The sequence below is a fragment of the Hemibagrus wyckioides genome, linkage group LG24 (assembly GCF_019097595.1).
Source record: "Hemibagrus wyckioides isolate EC202008001 linkage group LG24, SWU_Hwy_1.0, whole genome shotgun sequence".
Taxonomy (NCBI): Eukaryota; Metazoa; Chordata; class Actinopteri; order Siluriformes; family Bagridae; genus Hemibagrus; species Hemibagrus wyckioides.
In genome coordinates, this window is record NC_080733.1 from 16,121,836 (window position 1) to 16,145,534 (window position 23,699).

Consider the following 23,699-nt stretch of genomic DNA (forward strand, 5'->3'; position numbering starts at 1 on the left):
CTGGTGCACAGTCATGTTGGAAGAGGAAGGGGCCAGCTCCAAACTGTTCCCACAAAGTTGGGAGCATGGAATTGTCCAAAATGTCTTGGTATGCTGAAGCATTCAGAGTTCCTTTCACTGGAACTAAGGGGCCAAGCCCAGCTCCTGAAAAACAACCCCACACCATAATCCCCCCTCCACCAAACTTTACACTTGGCACAATGCAGTCAGACAAGTACCGTTCTCCTGGCAACCGCCAAACCCAGACTCGTCCATCAGATTGCCAGATGGAGAAGCGTGATTCGTCACTCCAGAGAACGCGTCTCCACTGCTCTAGAGTCCAGTGGCGGCGTGCTTTACACCACTGCATCCGACGCTTTGCATTGCACTTGGTGATGTATGGCTTGGATGCAGCTGCTCGGCCATGGAAACCCATTCCATGAAGCTCTCTGCGCACTGTTCTTGAGCTAATCTGAAGGCCACATGAAGTTTGGAGGTCTGTAGTGATCGACTCTGCAGAAAGTTGGCGACCTCTTCGCACTATGCGCCTCAGCATCCGCTGACCCCGCTCCGTCAGTTTACGTGGCCTACCACTTCGTGGCTGAGTTGCTGTCGTTCCCAAACACTTCCACATTCTTATAATACAGCTGACAGTTGACTGTGGAATATTTAGGAGCGAGGAAATTTCACGACTGGATTTGTTGCACAGGTGGCATCCTATCACAGTTCCACACTGGAATTCACTGAGCTCCTGAGAGCGACCCATTCTTTCACAAATGTTTGTAAAAACAGTCTGCATGCCTAGGTGCTTGATTTTATACACCTGTGGCCATGGAAGTGATTGGAACACCTGATTCTGATTATTTGGATGGGTGAGCGAATACTTTTGGCAATATAGTGTACATACATCTCAGAATAAATATACTATTTAACAAAGAATGTGTATAATTTTTAAGCTTTCTGTAAGGAACTGTTTTATTTAATGCTTTATGGAAGGAGTCTTTAGAGCCAGCGCCTTGTAACAGTAGGCGTGTCCCCAAGTCGCACTATTTTATGCCGTTTTGTCGTATAAATAGTGAGTAGTGTGTTCACGTTAAAGATAAAGAAGTATCATAGTAAAATAAAATGTGTGGAGTGTTGGACACTTCATTCACTCAAATGTATTACAAATATCTTTAAAATTACATGATTTATCCTTCACCATTTAAAATTTCTCCATATTTTCCTAAAGCTAGCAATGACCCGTTACGTGTATTTGATGTGACTGGGAAACAGATAATACTTCTGACTGGTAAAAAAAAAAAAAACCCTTCTATTTGAAATATGACATGACCCTTCTAATATTCATACACTAGACAATAGAGTACGTAGAGCATAATGTAAGTGCATAGGGCATAGTATGACATTTGGGATACAGCTAGGCAGTTTTCCATCACAGGAAAGTCTTCAAGACAGAAGAGTTTTTTTTTCTATTGTGGTTTCTGGGTAATATGGCAAGCTTTAAAGAATTGTATTAAATTCAGAGAAAAACAGTGGAAAAAAGATGTGAGGAAATAAATATTTTGTTCCACAACATGTTTTTTTCTTAAAAGCATGACATGTTGCTCATTAACAAATTAAAGCATGTACAAATAAACTCCAGTAACTCATCATGTCATCCTGTGATAATGAGTTTTCTATAGAATCAATTATTTGATTCTTCAGAGACAGTTTTAAAAGTTTTCACTGTTTAATTTTTGCAAATAATTAATGAGCACAAACATATTCCTCATATGTACTGGCATCAATGTAATAATTTGCTAGTCAAGCCTTGTTATCTACTGTAGTTACTGTACTTCTGCATTTGTAAAGTTGCAAATTGAATCAAATGTAAATAATGGAATGTAAATCAGTCGAGATCAGAGTTTAGCACCAGGTCCTGGTCGTTCCACATCAAGTTTTAATGAGGCCGCTGCTGGTTCATCCACCAGCCAGAAGAGCTCGCCGTGAGTCGGAGCGACGAGGGCTGCAGGCAGAACCGGACTGTCTCCGCCCTCCAGTACTTGCTGTGAAGGTCATGAGAAAAGCAGAAGGAAGGAAAAGTGTGTACAGAAGTTTAGTTTCAATATAGAGGGTTTCTTTGATGTATTTTTTCTTGCTGCTTGCAAAAATAAAGCAGAACTGACTCAAAATATGTGAAACCGCTCTTTTTATACATGCCTTGAGCACGGTGGCTTTGCTGCCTCCGGTGGACACGAACACCACACAGTGGGCCGCGTTCACCACGGGTAGCGTGAGGGTGACCCTCTGAGGTGGCGGTTTAGGAGAGTCACTGATAGGAGCTACAGTCTTCTGCTTTTCCTGGAACAGAAACACAAATCACCAGGTAATAAAGAGCTACCTGACGTCTACAGAACCTTTATGTGCCTGTAGAGTTTATATATGAATATGATGATCAAGCTCATGCTGAATGTGTAGGCAATGAGCCTGGAACTGATGTTCATTAATAATGACACCCTTCAAATAAGTGCTGAGAGAAGATTATAATAACAGCACAATTTCCTCAACTCATCCAATATCTGGATCATTAAAAATTTGAATAATATATAACCATAAGAAATGACAAGATACAACTTTTTGTTTTCCAGCACAGATACTGAAAATGAAACCTCGCCTGTATCGATACTATCGAAGCCTGTATCGATACTCATCCGGTATTATTTTTCTTTTAAATTTACTAAGCTTTCAAATATCTTTTTTAAAATCTAAAGCATATAAAATATGCAGAAAAAAATATCACTTATATATGACAAACATGCAACTTTTTTTAATCAGTTACATCACTTACAATATATATAAATATTGTATAAATCTATTATAAGTATAAAGTATTAACAAAACAATACTAACAGTTAAAACCATAAGAAAAATTCAACCAAATATTGAGCTTAACAATTCCAGCTCTGAAAATATCTTTTCCAAATCCAAGTACAGTATTTTCTGTTTTGTTTACTTTTTTCTCTCCACTGTTTGGTCCTCTAGTTTTTATCTGGCATCAGCCCCATCTCTAATAATTCATCCATCCATTTTGGACTCAGGGCATGCTCGCTCGCTCGCTCTCTCTCTCTCTCTCTCTCTCTGTCTGAATCACAAGGAGAACCCATGAATGACCTTGTGGTGATTTTGAGGTGTTTGGCTAAGCTGTAGGCTCTGTTGTATTAGCCATCACTCTAATATTAGTTCATTAGCTACTGCTGATTATCATTATGTATGTGCTATGTGCTAGCTCTGTGTGGATCTGTAAGGACCTATCATCGAAAGGTAGCAGTCCCAGAATTCTGCTCAAGATCTCATCCAGGGCCTCACAGAGCCACAAGAAGCCAAACAAATGTCTCAGCATTCTGGTGTCACCTGTAGTAATGGGTGATCTGGGAAGAGAGAGCATGTGTGTCCGTCAGGTCCCATGCCAAGCAACAACATATCAAACACCGGCGTCTGCTGCGTGTCCAACGCCTGTGGAGACATGAGGAGATGTGAAAATCAAACCGACAGTGTTACTGCATTGAACATATGGAAATATGAAACGGGTTAATCTGTGTACCTTACTCAGTTTCCTGGCGTAATCCTCTGCACACTGCTGCACCGGTAAAGAAGGATCAATCGCCAAAACCCTTTCTTCTGGAATGTTTAATTTTGTAAACAACTGGTTCTAAAACAAAGAAGGGAAGAATTCATAGATGGATGAGTGATGACACGTTACCTCCACCGGGATGGTCCCGATTCTTATGTGAACAGAACATCAGGACTTTTTTTAGATTGTGATTAATTATTAAATTCCACTATTAGACATACAACATATCTTATTCAACATGGCAAAGAGCTGGGGTACACATTTATAGCAGTTATTTTAGTCAATACAAAAAGATACTAATGTCATTTAGATTTTTTTTCCATTATTCTTATAAAACTTATACTAAGGGTACACAAACTTTTGCTCACTACTGCAGACCCGAGATTCTTTCATCATTACTTGTAAGCATTACATGATATGTTAACCATTTTTTCCTCAGTTAAAAGGTTTCGTGTATGATTTGTAACCATGTTCTGTGGTGTAACAGGAAGACTTAGTTGTGTTGTAACTCACTAAACTTGTAAACAACAAAGTTTTTTTTTTAAACTTTAAAAAAAAAAATATTTATATACTTTGTTTAACAACCTGTTTTACCAGTTAGGTGAAAATGCTATTTAAAATGTATATACATGGTCAATTTTAATACATTCCTGTTTTACTAAGTTGATTATTACACTCATATATCCCTTATGTTTTAAAAGTGCCATAAAGTCAACAGAAAATACAATTCAATCATTACTCAAACATGATCCTCAGTCTAAATGTGCGTAACTCTAACAGGCCTTGTACCCACCCAATTATGAGGCCCTGACTGAGACTGAGGATATCAGCCCTGCAGTTTAATTTACCTTGTAAAGTCCATAAGTGCTCTCAGGATCATCGAAAGGAACAAGTCGCTCATCACAGAAGCCCACCAGCCACCGGCTGCAGTCCAGGTTCGGCACCGCTGGCAGCTCCTTACTCAGGATGGACACCAGGCTTCCTCCAGAGAGGCCGAGAGAAAAAGAGGCCGCGCCACTGCTGAGTGCTTTCTCAGCCCGAGACGCTATGAGATGGGCCAGAGCCGGGCCGAGCTCGGCTGCTGAGACAAACACCACCACTCTTCTGCCTGGCATCGTCTCCTGAGTGTAAAACACTGATTTCAAACCAGCAATAATAAACCGTGGGACATGTTGGCTTGATGTTAGGTGTGCAGATCGTGTGGCCTTATGGGTGTGGCCTTATTAGGAGGGCTAAAACAAGCCTTGCCACCCCTCTCTAGCACTCCAAGTGTTTCAGATTGAACAAGTCAATTAGGAAGCCAGTATTAAACACTTGGGGATGTGGAAAAAAATGACATAACCCCAAGCTGAGTAACTGTTACTACCAGGAAGGTAATTATTTAACCATAACAGCATGACCTGAAGTGGTTAAGTCCACTAATACTGCAGCAACTGGCCAATGATTACAATTTACAGTTTTATATTATAAAATCTCAGAGGAACAAGTTATTTCCTGTTCAAACTTATGTTAAAGCATCACTCGTGTATAAGTCGTTTTATCTCAAACTTCTGTATAAAAAGTTTTATCTCAAAATTTTTTCTCTCATCTTATGTTAATAAGAGAAAAAAAAATACACATCTTGTCTTTTTACTGAGAAACCGCAAAATGTCCTTTCGCATGGTAGGAAACTGTCAGACAATGACAATGGAGACTCTTTGGACCTCCTTACAGATAACTTATATGAACAGTAACCATATGAACAACTATATCTTTTTTTTTTGTTAAAGAAAAAGACAATCAATCTGTTCACAAATTGAAGGAATCAACGGTTGCTATAGTAACAATATCATACCAGAACCTGTATTTGAATTACAGCCAGAACAACTGTTGCTGTCGTTATAGAAACCTAATCAACACCTTCTGACCAATCAGATATGAGAAATCAATAACACTAAGGTATAAAAGGGTTTATAAGCAATTACAAACATCTAAAACACACCATGGTCATGACATGCTTTAATGAAAATAACACAACAGGTGGAAGCTGGGATGGAGGAGTTCAGAGCAAATCTGTTGAAGATAAAAGCAGATACAGGTATACTTCCCACAGGCAAGAAACCTCTGAAGGCGTTTGGTTGAACCAGAAAGGAGCTTACTGAATGTGAGGTCAGTCATTATGTGACCAAAAGTAGCTGTGGTTTAAAGGGAAAAAGGCTTAAATCTTATCTAAATCAATTTATATAATACACAGCTTCCCAGCCCTGGTCCTGTCCTGTCCACTGTAATGTTTTATCTGCTCTAACACACCCACTTCTGCTCAGGAAGGGCTGATAATAAGATGATTAGTTAAAGCAGGTGTGTTAGAACAGAGAAAACGCTAAAACATGGAAAGTAGGAGGTTCTCCAGGACCCTGTAAGAACCTGTGCAACCTGTATGTTGTAGTAGAGTCTGGTAAGGAACCTGGAGAAGATGCATCTAAAAAGAAGCACAAAAACACTCGAAATATCTGCACGTGCCAATGCAATTACAGTGTTATCTCACTTAGAGAATCTCATAATAAAATAACTGACTTATTAATTACCTGTTCCGCTTTCTAACCTGTTAGGAAGTTCACTGTAGATGTTGCAGCTGCTGACTTCCTCATACGACGTGACCAAAGCCAATCAGCAGCCAGAAGAACTGTAGCTGCCTTCATGTGCTGAGCGGAATTACCGTAAATACGGCTCCCACGTGTGCGGTGTTGTCGCCGCGGCTTGTGCGCATGCGCCGAATGCGCTACTTTCGAGAGTCGTAAATACTCTCATAATTGATCGAAAGCTGGCGTTCACTAAAATGATCGTTTTTGGCTCAGAGAATGTCTTCTAACATAGAAACATTTCCACAGCAACACAGAACAGAAGCTACGCACAAATATTTTATTTATCTGTTTATTAACGTGTTGTTATTATAAGTACACAGTATTAAACTTTAGATTCAAAACATTATGCATCAGCTTGTCCGTCAGGTTTTCTTTAAATCTACAGTCAAAACACAAATAAATAATATGTTGTATATCGGAAGAAGAATCTCCAAAGTAACAGGAGAAAATTTCTAGTTTTCTTGTGTAGCTGATAAAACTTTGGGCGCTGTTATTTGTTTATTTGTTATTTTTACTTTTTTAAAGATTAAAATGTTTGTATATATTGTGGTGTTATGCTGTGTGCTGTTTTATTAGCACTGGTTTATCTAATTATATTTATATATTTATTTTTTAAGTTTCATGTTAGAAATGCATCATGTAAATGTGGAAACTTTCCACACATCAGTAAGATCCATATTGATGCATTTATTTATTTCATTAATTTAATTTAATATTTTATGTTTTTGAATTTTTAGAGTAGATTTTTTTTATCTTAGCTCCATTTCAATAGATGGCAGTAAACGGAAACCACAATAACTGACCAGCAAAACTTTTTTTGTTGTTTGCCTTATGATGCCGGGTTGCCAGATTGTAGTAAATACGTCTCATTCAAAAGTGGAATTAAGCCTTTCTAAGTGATTATAAACAATCTCAAACTTGCCAGTTGTAAACTAAATTAATTAAATGAGAACAAGTTTATTTATTTTTATACAAATAGACAGACTAATATCGCAGCATGTTACGCGACCTGGCAACCCTGGACTCATCGCCTACACATGATCATCCTTGTTTTTCAACATGGTAGTCACGAGCTAAAAGGAACAAGCATATCCAAAACTTTTACAGCATATAACAGGTTTTAGAGGATCGTGCACAAAAATAAGCGGCTTTATTTAAGTCTTATTATTGTCAGTTGTTGTGGGAATAAAAGATGCTGACGCCTCTTTTGCCTTTCCAGACTCGGTTAGCTGATATTATGGACACATTGGCCAAAACGGCGGTGTTAGAGATCAGTAAACTTGTGGAGCTGGAATGTAAAATCCTCCTGTCTGAGGTTACCCGAGGTCAACATGAGATCGACTTCCTGAGGAAAAGACTTCAGCTGATGGAGAAACACATGTCAACAAATAATACAACTCAGACCCGGGAGGTTGGAAACACTGGAACATCAGCAGTGCTTACATCAGTACAGGAGCACAGCTCCAGAGTAGAGAACATCTCCAGAACAGAGAACATCACCAGAACTGAGAATCACAGCTCCAGAACGGAGAACCACATCTCTATAACAGAGAACCTCAGCTCCAGATCGGAGAACCACATCTCTATAACAGAGAACCTCAGCCCCAGAACAAAGGACCACATCTCTATAACAGAGAACCTCAGCTCCAGATCAGAGAACCACATCTCCAGAACAGAGAACCTCAGCCCCAGAACAAAGGACCTCATCTCCAGAACAGAGCACCAGCCTCGTATTAAAAGGTGAATAAACCACATGTTAAAAGAAACAGACTATAGAACTAAAGTGCCGCTGCATCACCATCTTTAAAGAGACGAAGCAAATGCTGAAGTCTGACTACACAGGTTGAATGGCATTGTGGGTAATGACCACTAAAACTGTCCTGTACTGTGTGATAAGGGTATTAATAACTCACAAACATGGAGATCAACTTTGTAAATCTGGAACGCAACATAAAGGAGCATTCATGATCATTTATCAATTTTTTTTAGTGACCAGGATTCACTAAGACAAGTGCTCTTGCTAAAACTGAATACATGAGTTGGAGCGAAACTTCCTTTAAGATTGTTTTTGATTGTGTCTAGAGAGAGTGAGCTGGAAGAGCTCAGTGAAGGAGATGCTGCTCTGATCGACGCCACCGAACACGACCATGTATGTTTTCCTTAATGCATTTTCCTTAACTGGCAATGCAAAGCATTCTTAAAGTGTTAATGCTAATGTATAACATGCTATATCTTTTAATATTCTGTAGACTAATAACAGAGAGAAACAGCGTGACTGTCGTCTGCAGCAGCATCACGGAGAAAAACAGACTGCTGAAGTGAAGATTAAACTGGAGGGGTTTTGGGGCGACGAATTAGGAGGAGAGAAGGCGAGAGACGAAGGTGAGATTGTGCTATTTTGATCTAATTTCATCTAATTAAACTTCTAATCATCTAATCTTATAAATGGAATAAGTTGGAAGTAATATTCAGTCATATGTGTTGAATAATGGTGTCATTATTTGTAGTGAACAGCACTGAGGAAACGTGCAGCAGGCGTCTATGTGATGAATCTGCTGACAGACAGTCTCAGCCTGTGAACTCTGCATTTACAGCTCATCAAGACAGAAGTTGTTTTGAAAGTAACCTTCATGCCCCTGAAGGATCAGAGACTGAAGGCAGACACGTGTATCTCGTCCCAAAGCCTGTCAAGAGACGCATGGCCTCCAGGTTCGAGGAGGAGAAGCGCTTCGCCTGTCCGCTCTGTGCAAAGTGCTTCAAGTGTTTCAGTCAGCTGGAAATCCACAAGCGGAGTCACACGGGTGAGAAGCCGTACAGGTGCACGCTGTGCGGTAAGAGGTACGCGCAGAAAGGTCACCTGTACACACACCAGCGCACACACACTGGAGAAAAGCCATACCGCTGCATGCACTGCGGCAAAGCCTTCATCCAGAAGTGCTCTCTGGACATGCATCAGAGGACTCACACTGGAGAGAAACCCTTCATCTGTGTCAAATGTGGAAAAGGTTTTACCAAGAAATTCAATTTGAACAAACATCTGGCTGTACATTCAGATGTCACATCTGGTTTCAGTGATCTGAGCAGCAGAACTGTGAACGGACCCGGGCTTCGTTCCTCAAGCGTCGATCACTGAGGTTCTGCTGATTCCATTTGACATCTTGAACGTCAAAAACACTTGTCATAAGTTTGACAAAATTACCTTACATGTTGCTGTTTCAGAGAATGTTATATTACATTGTTATCTGGCTAATGAACACAAACTTGTGCTAGCAACCTGTGGTAAAGGAAATAGCAAATAAATAGCTTATGTTACCTAGCTAATATTTACTGAAAATATAAAACATGATCAGGCCATTCTGTTAACATTAACTAACTAACATGACCTACATAGCAAACAGATTGATAATGGATAAGAAACAGAACTAGCATGAACTGAAACGGCTGAATCATACTAACTGAATAAGCTAGATAATGTTAAATAACAATTAAGGAAAACAGCAACTTCTGCTAAGGTAATTTTATCTCTTTGACAGTCTTAGGTAGTGTTAGGTTTGTTTTCTAGCTAACTAACATTAACTGAAATAGCAACTGGGGGTAAGGTCATTTTAAAATAAGTTAAAATGAGCTAAACACTCATTACCTAGCATTACCTTACCAGAAGTTGCTACTTCCATTCATGTTAGCTCTTAGTTATTGTTAGTTATGTGATCTCAAAGTTGTCATCTAGCTGTCTAACATTAAAAGAAACAGCAGCTTCATTTTTGACAAGATCATTCATTATTATCAATCACCGAGTTAGTTCAACTAGATTGCTATGATTTAGCAAGCTAGCTAACTTGGCTAAAACACCTTACCACAGGTTGCTGTTTCGGTTAGTTAGTTAGTTAGGTGACTTTAGCGTTGTTATCTAGCTAATTATATAGTGCTGCTTGATGACTATTGCTAGCTAACTAACCACCACTTAGAGAAGTCATCTTAATATTTAATGATGCTGTGTGAAATTAACAAGACTTTGACATTAGTTGAGTGATTGGCAAGCTAATGATCTGTTTTGTGTGGATTTGTAAAGGCTGTTGTTGAAATTTAGCCTTTTGCAGGAAACACGCAGGAAGGAAGAACCTTTTTAAGATGCTAACTAAGCCCTTGTTTATCAATCTAAAAAAAAAGGAACATGTTTAAATATAGCTATGCCCCAAACCTTCTCTTTATTTCAGAATTGAAACACTAAACAAGCCACTAGCTGACTTGGTTATCAGCTAGCTAACAAACAGAACTACAGTTTCATTAACTGTATACAATGTGAACCGTTATTATGTGATTTCAGCCAAATTTTTATGGAAGAAATTTTAAGTAAAGAAACTAAATGTTAAATGATTTTCATTCCTCCTGCTCTATCATATTTTCCTCACACCATTAGCGACGGCGCTAATCGATGTCACTCAGTTTGAATGTGTCTGAATGTCTCTGTCTAATCCGCTACCAAACTCTACTGCAGGATTGTACACTCTGATGAAATTAAATATCATTATTAATTAGATATGAATAAAAATCGAATGTTTCCAGGATAATACCTGACCGATTCACCAGATTGATGTGTTTATGTGGGGGAAAAAAGTCTATTAAAAACATCACACAGTCAAACAGTCTGGAGGTTCATTTCCTAGAAACAAAATACACATTTCTATTTTTCTTTTTCTTTTTTTTTTTTTTGATCACATACATCCTTTATATTTTATAGAAATGTTATAAAAAATACACACACATACACACACACGTGTTGTACATATATGTGTGTATACATTTTACATGTGTAAAATTAGTAATTAAATAAAAAATTAACCCCCTTTTAAAACTATTATTATTATTATTACTTTGCTGTATATATTGCTGTAGTTTATTTATTTATTTGTTTATTTATATTTTTCCACAATAAAGCCATTTTTCCTATAAACATCTTCATGAAACAACCAAGAATCAAGATTAAATTTATCATTTTAGTGACCACCCCGAAAAAAATGAGCACGTGCTGAGATGATTTCTACCTGCGGTCATTGTCAGGCTTTAATGTGGCCATTGGTTTTAATGGCTTATTCGCAGCATTAGCCTTGCAGCTCTAATGCAAACGTGAAAGAGACAAAGATCTATGAGCTGCGAACGTGTTGGATGGCTGATTATGTTAACAGGATGGATTGTGCAAAAGCTGACTTATCTCCGAATCCCACCTTTAAAAGGAGGAGCAGGGGTGTGTGTATTTTTGGAGGGGGGTGAAGCACAATGGCGCCCTTCAGGATATATTTACACTTTCCCCTTTGGTACATGCGAGCCCTTCTACTATTCTGAGGGTTACGGTAAGCACTTCCCAGAATCCCCTTCTCCATTTTCTACCACAATAAAGTAAAGAAAAGAGCTGTAAGGGAATTGCCGGAGGTCAAACAGTGCTGGGAGTGAGAAGTGTAGCGCGGTTCGAAAAGCGTCTGTGTTTGTGACTCTCTGCTCTATTTATTCTATTAATTATATTAATAATAAAGATGGTGGAGACGATGGTGAGCGACTCCCATTTTCAGAGCCAGTTAGCGTCCATAATGGAAATGCTGGCGAAAACGGCCGTGCTGGAAATCGGCAAACTGGTGGAGGAGAGTCATGCCGTGTTCAGGAGAGAGATTTCCCGCAGGATCTCAGAAAACGAGGGTCTGAAGAAGAAGTGCGGTTTGTTAGAGAGCGAGCTGAAGGCGAGCAGGAGGAGCGCACAGGACAGAGCCGAGGCGCACAGCGTCCCGAATAAAGGTACACGTTTCCTTCCAAATATCCGACACTCCCACACCATCTTATACTTTTAATTAAGCTGGGGGGTTTCGGCTAAGGTGTCCCAAATAAAAGTTATATTTAAGCAACTCTTCCAAATAATGTTAAAAATCATTTTATTACTTACTTAACAAAACACGTTTATATCACTCTTATAACAGTACAGTGTTTCTTATAAAGCCAGAAATGTAGTGAAGGAATTAATTCCATAAGGGTAAACTTATTTGCAATATTTAATGACACTTTTATATCACTTTTATAACATACATCTTGTTATTTTAATAAAACCAAAACCAGTGATTTTATTTAATGTTTACCCTTAAGCGATTTCGTATCACTCTTAAAAACGCATCATTTCTTATACATTTAATAAAGCTAGAGTATTTATTTTATTTAAAGTAGTTGCATTGTTCTTGTTATTCAATCTCTCTGTCTCTTTCTCATATATATATATATATATATATATATATATATATATATATATATATATATATATATATATATATATACACACACACACACCACACATGGATAAAAATAATTCAGGATGTAGATACAGCTCCTGCTGCAAAAAATATACAATGCAGAAGACGCAGAAGACGAACTCACTGTCCACCAGAGAGGTGCAAGAGTTCTCAACCCGCTCTGAGATTAACGGTAAGGAAGGTAAAAGATAAGCCAGCGGTCACTCGAATAGAGTTGCAGGATGACCTGATAGCAGCAGGAACAGTTACACAGAGAAAGCACCACAATCATCTCCTGTTGTAAATGAAACACAGAAATGTGCAGCTGAAAGCATTTAGAGCAATCAGAACTGGTTTGTGTAGAATGTACTGGCACTGGGATATACCAAAACATACAACTAGCATACACATAAAATACCTCTAGAAAGCCTTGCATGGCTTCTCCTAATTCAAATCCCTTTTGTGCAAAAACTTTTGTGGAGGTTTTCAAAATTTTGAAAGACAATCATAGCCATGGGGCACTGAAAATGATTTGCCGAAAGAAAACGGCCAAAGTCGAGCCACATCACTGCAAAAAGCTCATTACTTCCTACAGTAGACGTCTCAAAGCTGTAACTGCTTTTTATTATGCTTAGCAATACATACTTTATTGTTGTATGAAATGCATTACGTGTGTAAATCTGAAGTGGATGTACTGGAACTTTATACTGGAATATTAAATGTCAAATAGACGTATCTGAATACTTATTTCCCCTCACTGTTTCATACACTTCTAATAAAGCTTCAGTATTTATTTCACAGTGACACAAATAAAGGCATTTCATTCTTTAACACCCAACAGCTTCATTTTAATCTTACATTAAGTTGGAGGATTTACATTACGTTGGAGGATTTATTCCACACTGTTCAAGAAAATGAAGCCAAGATGAATTTTATTATCTTATTTTTTACATTAAACATGATATTTTACCCATATATCAAAGCTGAGGGTTTACTTATTTATATACCGTGTCCAAAAAAAGTCTAATTTTACTCTATCCTTAAACATGTCAAGAAAACTATCTGGCCTATTGAATAGCACTGGCCTATTAAACTAACATAAACTAGCCTAAGTAACCACACCCAAAATATTCTACAGCCATTGCTTAAAAGACACAATGCACAGCCACCATTATGCTTTACACACAAATTCACTGTATTGTAGTAATCATAAACACATAAAATAAAATAAATAAGATAGAAGATAAAAAAGAACAAACTTTAGTGATGGAAAATGGTGGACTTGGCAACCCTGCATCAAAGTGAGACGATATCAGAATGGTGCTATGGCTTTATTCGTTTTTTTAACTCTGTGATGTTGTTTTTTCTGTTTTTGATAACTGTGTAATTACAATATCAGTAACACACCATCAGGTCCGTCTGAGATAATGAAGTCTACATGGCTGAAGACAAACCTGTTGTCATACTGTAACTCTGTAAACTGATACTCTGCTATTGACTCTTTGTTTAAGGAGAACATTGTGTGCACTAAGCTGTTTGAGCTTCTGCTTTTTGTGAGAAGCCCAACCCTTTTTATCCTCTGTGTCGAACAGAAGCTGGACATCGTCCCACCATCGACGGCGTGTTTGGGAAGGAGTGGTGCATGGACCTGTGGAGAGACAAGGAGTCAAGTGCAGTACAGAAGAGCCATGTGGACCCCTGTATGATAGAGGTGTGTGTGTGGTGGGGGGGTGAGGGTGGGGCAGTCTGAGGATTGCGCAGTTTGAGGATGGGATAGGTCTCAGGGTGGGGCAGTGTCTGAGGCAGTGTCTGAGGGCGGGCCGCTGTCTCAGGCTGGGGCAGTGTCTGAGGGCGAGGCAGTATTTGAGGGTGGGGCAGTATTTGAGGGCAGGGCAGTATTTGAGGGCGGGGCAGTGTCTGAAAGCAGAGCAGTCTGAGGGTGGGGCAATGTCTGAGGGCGGGGCAGTCTGAGGGTTTGGAAGTGTCTGAGGATGGGGTAGTGTCTGAGAGTGGAACTGTGTCTGAAATCAGCGCAGTGTCTGAGGGTGGGGCAGTGTCTGAGGGCGAGGCAGTGTCTGAAGGCGGGGCAGCCTGAGGTTGTCACTGTGGTTTAATTGTTCTGTTTGATTTCTGTTTGTTAGAGTATTGATCTGATGGAAGATGACGGACCAGACATGATCATCATCAAAGACGAGACGTTTGACGATGGCCCCGGCAAAAGCAAGCAACAAATCAACTCGAGGAGCAGCGAGAAAGGTGCAGTACATGAGAACCTCATAAACCGTATACTCACTGTTTACATTTAACAACGTTTATATTTTACTTTAATCCCATACAGACCCTGCGTTCTCGGCCGTCCAACAGGACACGGCTCAGACGAGTGAGGAGTTCATCCAGTACGCCACAGCGTTAGACAACACGCAGCCGAGACGGGCAGCCGAGCAGACGTTTGACATCAGAGCAGACCCGAGGTCGTCTGGGCTCGGAGACGCCGCCACGTCATCCAATATGAGCTCCGAGGAGTTTGGCGGGTTCTTTCCTGCTAACGTGCATATGAACGCCCAGAAGAACTTCACGTCCGGTTCGGAGCAGAAGAAGTTCGAGTGCGTGTTCTGCGGGAAGAACTTTAACTACTTAAGCTATTTAAAAGTGCACTTACGGACGCACTCTGGAGAAAAACCCTTCAGCTGTTCGGTGTGCGGCAAGCGCTTTGCTCAGAAAACGTACCTCAAAATCCACATGCGCACTCACTCCGGAGAGAGACCCTACACCTGCATGGAGTGTGCCAAGAGCTTCTCGCAGAAGAGTTCGCTAAACATACACCTGCGCAGCCACACCGGAGAGAAACCGTACAGCTGCGTGGACTGCGGGAAACGCTACGCCTATAAACACGGCTTCAACATCCATCAGTGCAACAGCTGAACCTGGAGCTAGAATATTCCAACATTCGACACACACACTGTGCATTGTGCAGATCGGCACATAACACTCAGCTACCAGTTTAGGCTAAACGAGGTTTACTTTCTGGCTGCTTAAATATATTGGCACCCCTTTACCCTGTCCATCATTAGTAAGGTACAGATTCTCCTCAGATGTTAATTGGGTGGTTTGTATTCTCAGCACAGTCTTAACACTGATACGGTGGTGTGTGTGTGTGGTGTTGATACAAGTGTAGATCAGTGTTGTTTGCTATTTAAACACCCTAAGAGAATTGACTGCGCAAATGATGGGAACAAAAATCATCTGTATGATTTTATAAACATCTTTGTTTCCATTTAACTTTAGCCTATACGTTCTAGACAGAGGAGTTTACGCAGTGTTTATGTAGTGTTTTTTGTCTTATTAACTTCAAAAGAGTGAGAGTATAATGAGGGATAGGATGTTTATAGCTGCTATAACAGATCGGATGTTTATAGCTGCTATAACAGATCGGATGTTTATAGCTGCTATAACAGATCGGATGTTTATAGCTGCTATAACACATCGGATGTTTATAGCTGCTATAACGGAATATCAGAGGGACACAGTGGTTTAGAAGTTAGGATGGTTGACTTACTTCCCCTGTGTGTGTGTGTGTGTGTGTGTGTGGGATTGTGCTCTGTGATGAACTGGCACCCCAAGTCCTCTGGGATAGACTCCCGGGTTCCTGTGACCATGTATAGGATCAGTGGTACAGAAAATAAACCGTTAGATGGCTGGATAACTGAAGCAATAATAACTATCTTGTTTCGCGGACAAAACGAAACTCGGCCACGTTTATACAGATAAAAGTTACTCTTTAATTAATAAAGCACTTGAACAGTTTAAAGGTTAAACTCCTCTGTGGTAGAAGAAGAGAAACACAACACAAAGGAACGTTCAGTTGTAGAGAATTCCTCCATTTCACAGTGGTAGATGATGTAAATCTGTTCCACAAAGTGCTTTATTTCTCAGTTGTGTCATCATCACATCATTATCACCTGGAGCTCAGCTGCAAAATCCCTACTTCCTTAATTTATTCCAGATATGTGTAAGCTACATGAACCAGATAAACTGGTAGCTCAGTGTCTCTTTCTAATCTCTTTATAAAAAGCTCTAAAAAGTCTCGTGCATGTCCGTGAACTGTTTTCTTAGCATAGAGTAAATTATTCTTCTATTATGATTTTTAATGATTCACAACTTTTCCTTTTTTTTTCCACTTAACAACCAAACGCGAATAAAACTCTTCCACTAAGGACTAAGGTGAAGGTTATAAATTATTGTTATTTTTTATTATAATTATTTATGTTTCTGCTGTTACATTTGATGTCATTTTACAAAGCGAGTGAAGTTATTGTTATTCAGCATTTTGTACAGAAACGTCAGTATTGACCCTGCTGTCAGCTTTCTACTAATATTTCTTTCTTGGCTGATGAATAAATCACGCTTAGAAAGTAAATTCTCGTAAGACGTTTTTTTGGAAGGTGATTTTTTTTTTTCAAACTATGAAGTAAATCCTTTAAAATGACTTTTAAAATAATTTTTTAATTATTGATGGATTTTTTTTAATGATTTTTTTTATCCATTTCAATTTTTCAGTTACTTGTTTTTTATTGCTTATGTTTGTGTTTCTTTTATTATTTAAATTATTTGTTTTTATATGAATTTTTTAAAAATTATTTCTGTTTTAAGCTTGTTTTAATTTTATATTTCCTTGTTTCTGTATTTTTTTTTTACTTCTATTTAAAAACATTTATTAATATAAATACTGAGCACTTCTCAGTATTTTGGAAAGACCTTTCATTAGAAATTAAATTATGTGTGGATTTATAAATTTAAAAGTATTTCTATATTTCAGTTCATTCAATTTCCATTATACCTACCTTCAATGACAATGTTGTTGACGAAAATGAGAACTGACTAGAATGATTTTTTTCCCCCCAGAAGGATCCAGATGCTCTTTAAGGAAGATAGATGAGTTTGTGATGCTTTAATGACACGTTTTGCAGTAAACAACCAGAACAAAAATAAACTTAATTCGTAAACTGTCACAGATACTTTTATCACACATGTGAGAGATTAATGGAGATGAATTCACATCTGCACTGATTAAGTAGATTACTGGTAATTTTTACTGTTTAATTCTGATTTAGATTTTATTTATATATTTATTTTTGTTAACTATAATATCTCCAAGATGGTAATAAGACTACTAACCACAACACCAAACACATGCACACTCAAATCTTTACTATTAAAAAATGAGATAATGGTGCATGTAAACGGTCTAAAATTCAGATTTAAAACCAAATTAAATCGGTTTTGCTCTGCTGTATAAACAAAAGCAGACATACTTCAAGCTTTAATTTTTACTTTTCAATTAATTTTCCCTACTACAATTTTAGTTTTTTGTTTGTCAAACTGTTTATTAATTTATATCATATTTTTTGTGTGTATTATTGTGCAATATTAATGGAGTGAGTGTGTGTGTGTATTCTTGAAGGTACACTACATTGCCAAAAGTTTCGGGACACCCCTCCAAATCACTGAATTCAGGTGCTGTTTTTCAGGGGTTGGGCTCGGCCCCTTAGTTCCACTGAAAGGAACTCTTAATGCTGCAGGACACCAAGATGTTTTGGACAATTTCATGCTCTTTGTGGGAACAGTTTGGGGATGACCCCTTCCTGTTCCAACATGACCGCACACCAGTGCACAAAGCAAGGTCCATAAAGACATGGATGAGCGAGTTTGGTGTGGAGGAACTTGAGTCCTGACCTCAACCCCACAGAACACCTTTGGGATGAATTAGACCAACATCAGTGCCTGACCTCACAAATGCAAATGTTATTTTATATATTAAATTCATGTGCATCATCCCAATACTTTTGGCAATATAAGTGTATGTAGAAGGTGCCTCACATATCATCACACTGAAAGAAAAACACCAGAGGTTTCTAAAATACATCATATATTTTAAGTTGGTACATAAAATCCATACTACTGGTGCAAAGTTGTTTTTTTTTAACAAATGTAGATTAACTATTGACATAGAAACGAGATGCTGAGATTAAAGCTTTATGCCTGAGCCACACTGCGACTTTTACACTGAGGTTAAAAAGTGTGACACACACCAGATATAATGACTGATGCCAATTTCCTTGTTCTCCTGGATTCTCTCTGAATAAAACAAAAAATCTAACTCTTAAGAGCACAGGAGTTCAGCTTGATCAGGATACAACACCGTCGCGAATACCCGTCGTAAATATGGGAGATATTTAATACCGATGATCTTAAATCAGGAGGCTACGACTGCAGTGTGGTTTAGAGAAGTTGAGAACCGTTCTCGAGCTGTTCTTTTCGGTTATGCAAGGTTTAAAATGAGAGAAACTCCATTTAAAATTCCATAAATCAGGAAGCACATTGACAAGATGATATGTCGAAGTCACTGGTAAGATCTCTGAGTAGGTAACAGTCTATGGAAATAAAACAGATTTTTCTTTCTTTCTTTTTTTTTTAACAAAGCAACAAACCCAGTTTTAAAACTCTGACAAGTTCTGCATGTCCAGAACCAATAACATGATTGACCGCCTCTCGGTAACAAGTCAAAAGTGATGTGCGAAGACAAACCCGGCTTCGCCAGTGAAAACGCCTTGTACTTGCCCTCATGTAGAGGCGCTTTATGAGGACTACGCAAAAAAATATGTGATGACAACACGCTGTTTGTGAAAGTCGGCTGAACCTCGTCTCTGCAGGAATAGGTTTTTAAATAAATCAGCATCACTCTCGTCTCGTCTAGTGTGGCTCAGGCATTCGTTACACAAAAATTCTCACGTTCTTGGTTTCTTGTAAAACTTTTGGTGTTAAAACCTCGAAAAAACCACGAGACTTGCTAAAAACAGACAAACAGAAAGACAGAAAGTGAAATGAATCAGATTTCAAAAAGTGTTGTTATACTGCAAGTTAAAAAGATGTTAATATGAATAAGAAAATCACTGCCATTTTTCCGCAGAGTTCCTCATCCTGCCGTTTATCTTGCTGTGAATAGCCAGGTGGTGTGTCAGGTTGCCTTTCTGGGTGAAGCTTTTTCCGCAGATGGTGCAGATGTACGGCCGCTCGCCCTTGTGGATGCGCTCGTGAGTGGTGAGGTTTCCTTTCTGGGAGAAGCCTCTTCCGCAGAAGCTGCAGGTGTGAGGCCGCTCTCCCGTGTGCACGGCGTAGTGGACCTTCAGGTTGGCTTTGGAGTGAAAATATTTGTTGCACACCTCACAGCGGAACCTCATGTCCGCCGTTTTGGCCAGAGTTTTTCCCGGAGGCAGACACTTGTGCGTTCGGAGGAGGTTCTTTTGCGGGAAGGCGACTTTGCAGGTGCGGCACATGTGCGCGTTTTGCTTTTGGTGACTCTTCATGTGCAGCGTGAGACCGTTCCGTCGCAGGAACGTCTTCCCGCATTCAGGACAGGTGAAGTCTGTCTTACCTGAGTCGTCACCTGGACCGGGTTGCTGATTAATATTGAATCTGTCAAAGTAATTAAAAATGTGACCTGCCCCTCCTTCTCCTCCATCTTCTCCTCCACCTGAGCCGGAAAGGTACTCTGAATCGGTTAAAATGTCCTGCTCCACCTCCGGCCCCACCTCTTCCTGTCTCTCGAATGCCGCAGCTTCTCCCTGTACACCGTCCATAAACTCAATGGGCATGCAGTGCTGCTCAAACTCCAGCTGATCTTCTTCCACCTCCTCATCGTCATCGTCGCCGGACACTATGACATGCTGAACTGTACCGTCCATAGAGATCAGCCTTGTTGCGGAGGCTCTCGGGGACTCCGGCGCTATAGCATCGACGTCAGAGGTCTCTGGAAGTCCAGCAGATACGAAGTGTATGTCGTCGTCGTCAGCCGCATCTTCTGAGGCGTCATGAGGATCTGTTGACGTGGACGACGTCTTTCTTCTGTTCCCTGATGCTGAGAAACAGATTCATTATTAATAAAACATTAATGTTTTACCTCAGCTACACAAGACAGAGCAGTAGAGCTGGAAAATCACTTCATTTTGCTGTGAATAGATTTTTGAAGCGCACCAGTTCACCAAGCCACACATCAGTGTAATGCAATTGGTCAGGAATTTAACGTGTACATTTTCTTTCTGTTTCATTCGGGTGTTTATCACTGTAAAGGCACCGTCACACTACATTTTTTGTTCCACTGACTTTTGTTCATATGCAGGCGAATGCTGAGGATTTGTAAGAAGAAGTGTAACCAATAGAAGCTCGACAAATCACGATGTGACCGCTTGGCTTCAAAACAACCAAGAGGGAGGAAACACTGATTATTGCTGTGTCTTAACATCCTGTTTTATACAACACTGTTGCAACAACAGTGCGAGAACATTTGCAACAACAATGCATTGTCACCTGATGTCATATCCGGTTGCTGCTAACAGTTGCAGCGACCTCCGATTATTGATAAACAAACTTATTATTGGTTCATTATTAATCAATTAATTATTACTCATGTTTTTTTAAAGATTTTTGTTATTTAGTTATAAATATACTGAAAAGTTATAAATATGTTTATTTTCCGTCTTACTTGGACTGATGACACAGATTTCCTGTTCAGAAACCTCCTCTTTGATGGCACGCACACTGCTTTCATCATCGTTTTCAGGCTAAGGCAAAAGAAGCAAAACAGTTAACTTTTTTTGTACAAGACGTGTGATAAAGTCCAGTTTAAGTAAAAAGGCAGGACATGTGACCTCATCAGACACGTCCGGCTCCGGCTCCACCTCCACCGCCTCCTCTCCTGTCCTGGGCCTTCCGTCCCACAGACTGGAGCACCACTCCTTCCCGAAGATGCCGTTAATGGATGGTGGAGCATCTGATGTTTTGGAAAAAGAGCTTTAGATTAATTTGATGTGTGTGGACGATGATAACGGCCATGCAGATGTTATTTAGGTGATCCTATTCTACACTGACGTATGTAGTGTGTGTGATGCTGGGATGAGTGAATCAGGTGCAGTATGTACTTGCTGCACTTTTTTACATGCTCCTGCTTGAGCGTTCACCTGGTCCATGTAGAGTTAGAGACTGAGGCTCATCTTTTCTTAGTGAACAGTGTGTGTAACTATCCTTAACAACTAATCCCTGACCACCAGTGTCCTTAACAACCAATCACTGTTCACTAGTGTTCATAACAACAAATCAATTATCATTTCTGTCCTTAGCAACCAATTGCTGATCGTCATTATCCTTAGCAACCATCCACTGAACACCATTGTCCTTAGCAACCCATCACTGATCACCACTGACCTTAGCAACCAATTACTGATCATCACTGTCCTTAGCAACCCATCACTGATCACCACTGACCTTAGCAACCCATCACTGATCACCACTGACCTTAGCAACCAATTACTGATCATCATTGTCCTTAGCAACCCATCACTGATCACCACTGACCTTAGCAACCAATTACTGATCATCATTGTCCTTAGCAACCCATCACTGATCACCACTGAACTTAGCAACCAATCACTGATCACCATTGAAGTTGAACAACCAATCACTGATAACGGTTGTTTTTTGCACCGGTGCACTTCTTTATTCTTTGTTTCAACTCACTCCTTGGTAAATATTTTCCGTTTTAAATAAAAGTGATTCCATCCATAACCATTTCCTCCACGTCTATTTCTCAACTCACCACCACAGCTTTATTTTGTTCTTAACAGAAATTATTTTGTAAACATTTAGTCTGTGGTCTCATGATCGTTAAACAATCACTTGTGCTGTCTTCTCTACTTTATTACTCACTTTGATCAGAAAATGCCTCGAGTATTATAGAATGATGGGCAAAGTTAATTGCGCATGCGCAAAACCCTAACCCCTTTCAAAAGTTAGACGATTCGTGTCTGGACACCTGAAGTGAATTGTTAGACAAGTGGACGAGTTAAAGTAATAACCAGTCGTGTATGGAGAAAGAGAAAAAGAAGTGGTACCTTCCGATGTCTGAATGTAAACAGACCGGCAGCTCTTGCGCGAACTGCGCGCTCCCGCTTTCCGCAGAGTTTCCACTTCGCTCTCGAGGACGCGCATTTTGTCCCCGAGCGCCGCGTTGTCGTGAAGCGCGCGCTCCAGCTCCAGTCGTAAGGATGCCAGGTCGCTTTCCACGATTTTACAGATCTGCCTCACGACGGCTCTGCTCATGATCTCCATGATGGAGTTCAGCTGGGTTTGAAAACAACGCGGCTCGGCCATGGCGAGAGAAAGACTCGCGCCTTTAGTGTCTGAACAAGAAATCCTTTCTATTTTTTTAGCCGAAAAGAGAGTGGAAAAAACGACCAAAAAAGAAGTAAATAAACGTTGCAGCAACCTGAGTCTCACTCGCGTCTAAAACTCATCATAAACCCGCGAATACACTACACAAGCAGATGTGTATGCGGAGTTACGCCAGACACTATCAACAATAGGAAATAAAGTTGATTTCACTTCCGGGTACATTTCGAGGGTTTTGTTGCCAAAATAAAAGTCGCAAATCACAGTTCATTAAAGACAACTCGGCCTTTTCAGCTTGGGAAGTGTTTTAAAGATGCTTGATTTTTTGGAGGTATGTGATTTGGGTAATTGTAGAGCTGTTGGTTTTTGGGTATTTTGATGTTTATTTGGGAGGAGTAGGAAGGCGTGTTTTTTTGGAGGTGTTTTGGGTGGTGTTTGGTAATATTTGGGAGAGGGTGTTTAGGAAGATGTGTGATGTTCTGGGAGAAGTGTTGTTTTGAGGATGTGTTTTGGAAGGAGTGTTGTCTTGGGAGGTGATGTTTTGGGAATAATGTTTTTGGGGAGGTGTTTGATATTATTTTTTGGAAGAATGTTGTTTTGCAGAGGTGTTTGATGTTGATTTGGAGAGGTGTTTGATGTTGATTTGGGGAGGTGTTTGATGTTGATTTGGAGAGGTGTTTGATGTTGATTTGGGGAGGTGTTTGATGTTTTGGAATGGTGTTTGATGTTGATTTGGAGAGGTGTTTGATGTTCTGGGGAGGTGTTTGATGTTTTGGAATGGTGTTTGATGTTGATTTGGAGAGGTGTTTGATGTTGATTTGGAGAGGTGTTTGATGTTCTGTGGAGGTGTTTGATGTTGATTTGGGGAGGTGTTTGATGTTTTGGAATGGTGTTTGATGTTGATTTGGAGAGGTGTTTGATGTTCTGGGGAGGTGTTTGATGTTGATTTGGGGAGGTGTTTGATGTTTTGGAATGGTGTTTGATGTTGATTTGGAGAGGTGT

The 23,699-nt window shown here is 39.7% G+C and overlaps 3 protein-coding genes across 6 annotated transcripts; 1 reads left to right on the forward strand and 2 right to left on the reverse strand.

Annotated features, from left to right (window-relative positions):
- Positions 1-1,725: 1,725 nt before the first annotated feature.
- Positions 1,726-6,278, reverse strand: pgls (6-phosphogluconolactonase). Of its 4 annotated transcripts, none has more exons than XM_058377143.1 (6): positions 6,154-6,278; positions 4,438-4,710; positions 3,560-3,667; positions 3,370-3,471; positions 2,179-2,319; positions 1,726-2,024 (listed from the first exon to the last, which is right to left on the reverse strand). In XM_058377143.1, the coding sequence occupies exons 2-6, from the start codon at positions 4,702-4,704 to the stop codon at positions 1,878-1,880; spliced, it is 765 nt and encodes a 254-aa protein (XP_058233126.1). In that variant the 5' UTR covers positions 4,705-4,710; positions 6,154-6,278; the 3' UTR covers positions 1,726-1,877. The 4 variants fall into 4 exon arrangements, with proteins under 4 accessions (XP_058233126.1, XP_058233127.1, XP_058233128.1 ...); XM_058377144.1 differs by having other exon boundaries at positions 6,171-6,271; XM_058377145.1 differs by having other exon boundaries at positions 4,438-4,707; positions 6,154-6,225.
- Positions 6,279-7,082: 804 nt separating this feature from the next.
- LOC131345375 (zinc finger protein 567-like) lies at positions 7,083-17,030 on the forward strand. Its single transcript, XM_058378230.1, has 8 exons — positions 7,083-7,950; positions 8,293-8,359; positions 8,460-8,592; positions 8,718-9,341; positions 11,707-11,994; positions 14,069-14,187; positions 14,618-14,732; positions 14,815-17,030. Exons 1-8 carry the CDS (start codon positions 7,403-7,405, stop codon positions 15,396-15,398), a joined length of 2,478 nt encoding a protein of 825 aa, XP_058234213.1. The 5' UTR covers positions 7,083-7,402; the 3' UTR covers positions 15,399-17,030.
- A 608-nt stretch (positions 17,031-17,638) lies between these two features.
- On the reverse strand, positions 17,639-22,903 carry LOC131345466 (zinc finger and BTB domain-containing protein 24-like). The gene is made up of 4 exons (XM_058378385.1): positions 22,421-22,903; positions 21,182-21,303; positions 21,016-21,094; positions 17,639-20,391 (listed from the first exon to the last, which is right to left on the reverse strand). The coding sequence occupies exons 1-4, from the start codon at positions 22,677-22,679 to the stop codon at positions 19,424-19,426; spliced, it is 1,428 nt and encodes a 475-aa protein (XP_058234368.1). The 5' UTR covers positions 22,680-22,903; the 3' UTR covers positions 17,639-19,423.
- Positions 22,904-23,699: the final 796 nt, after the last annotated feature.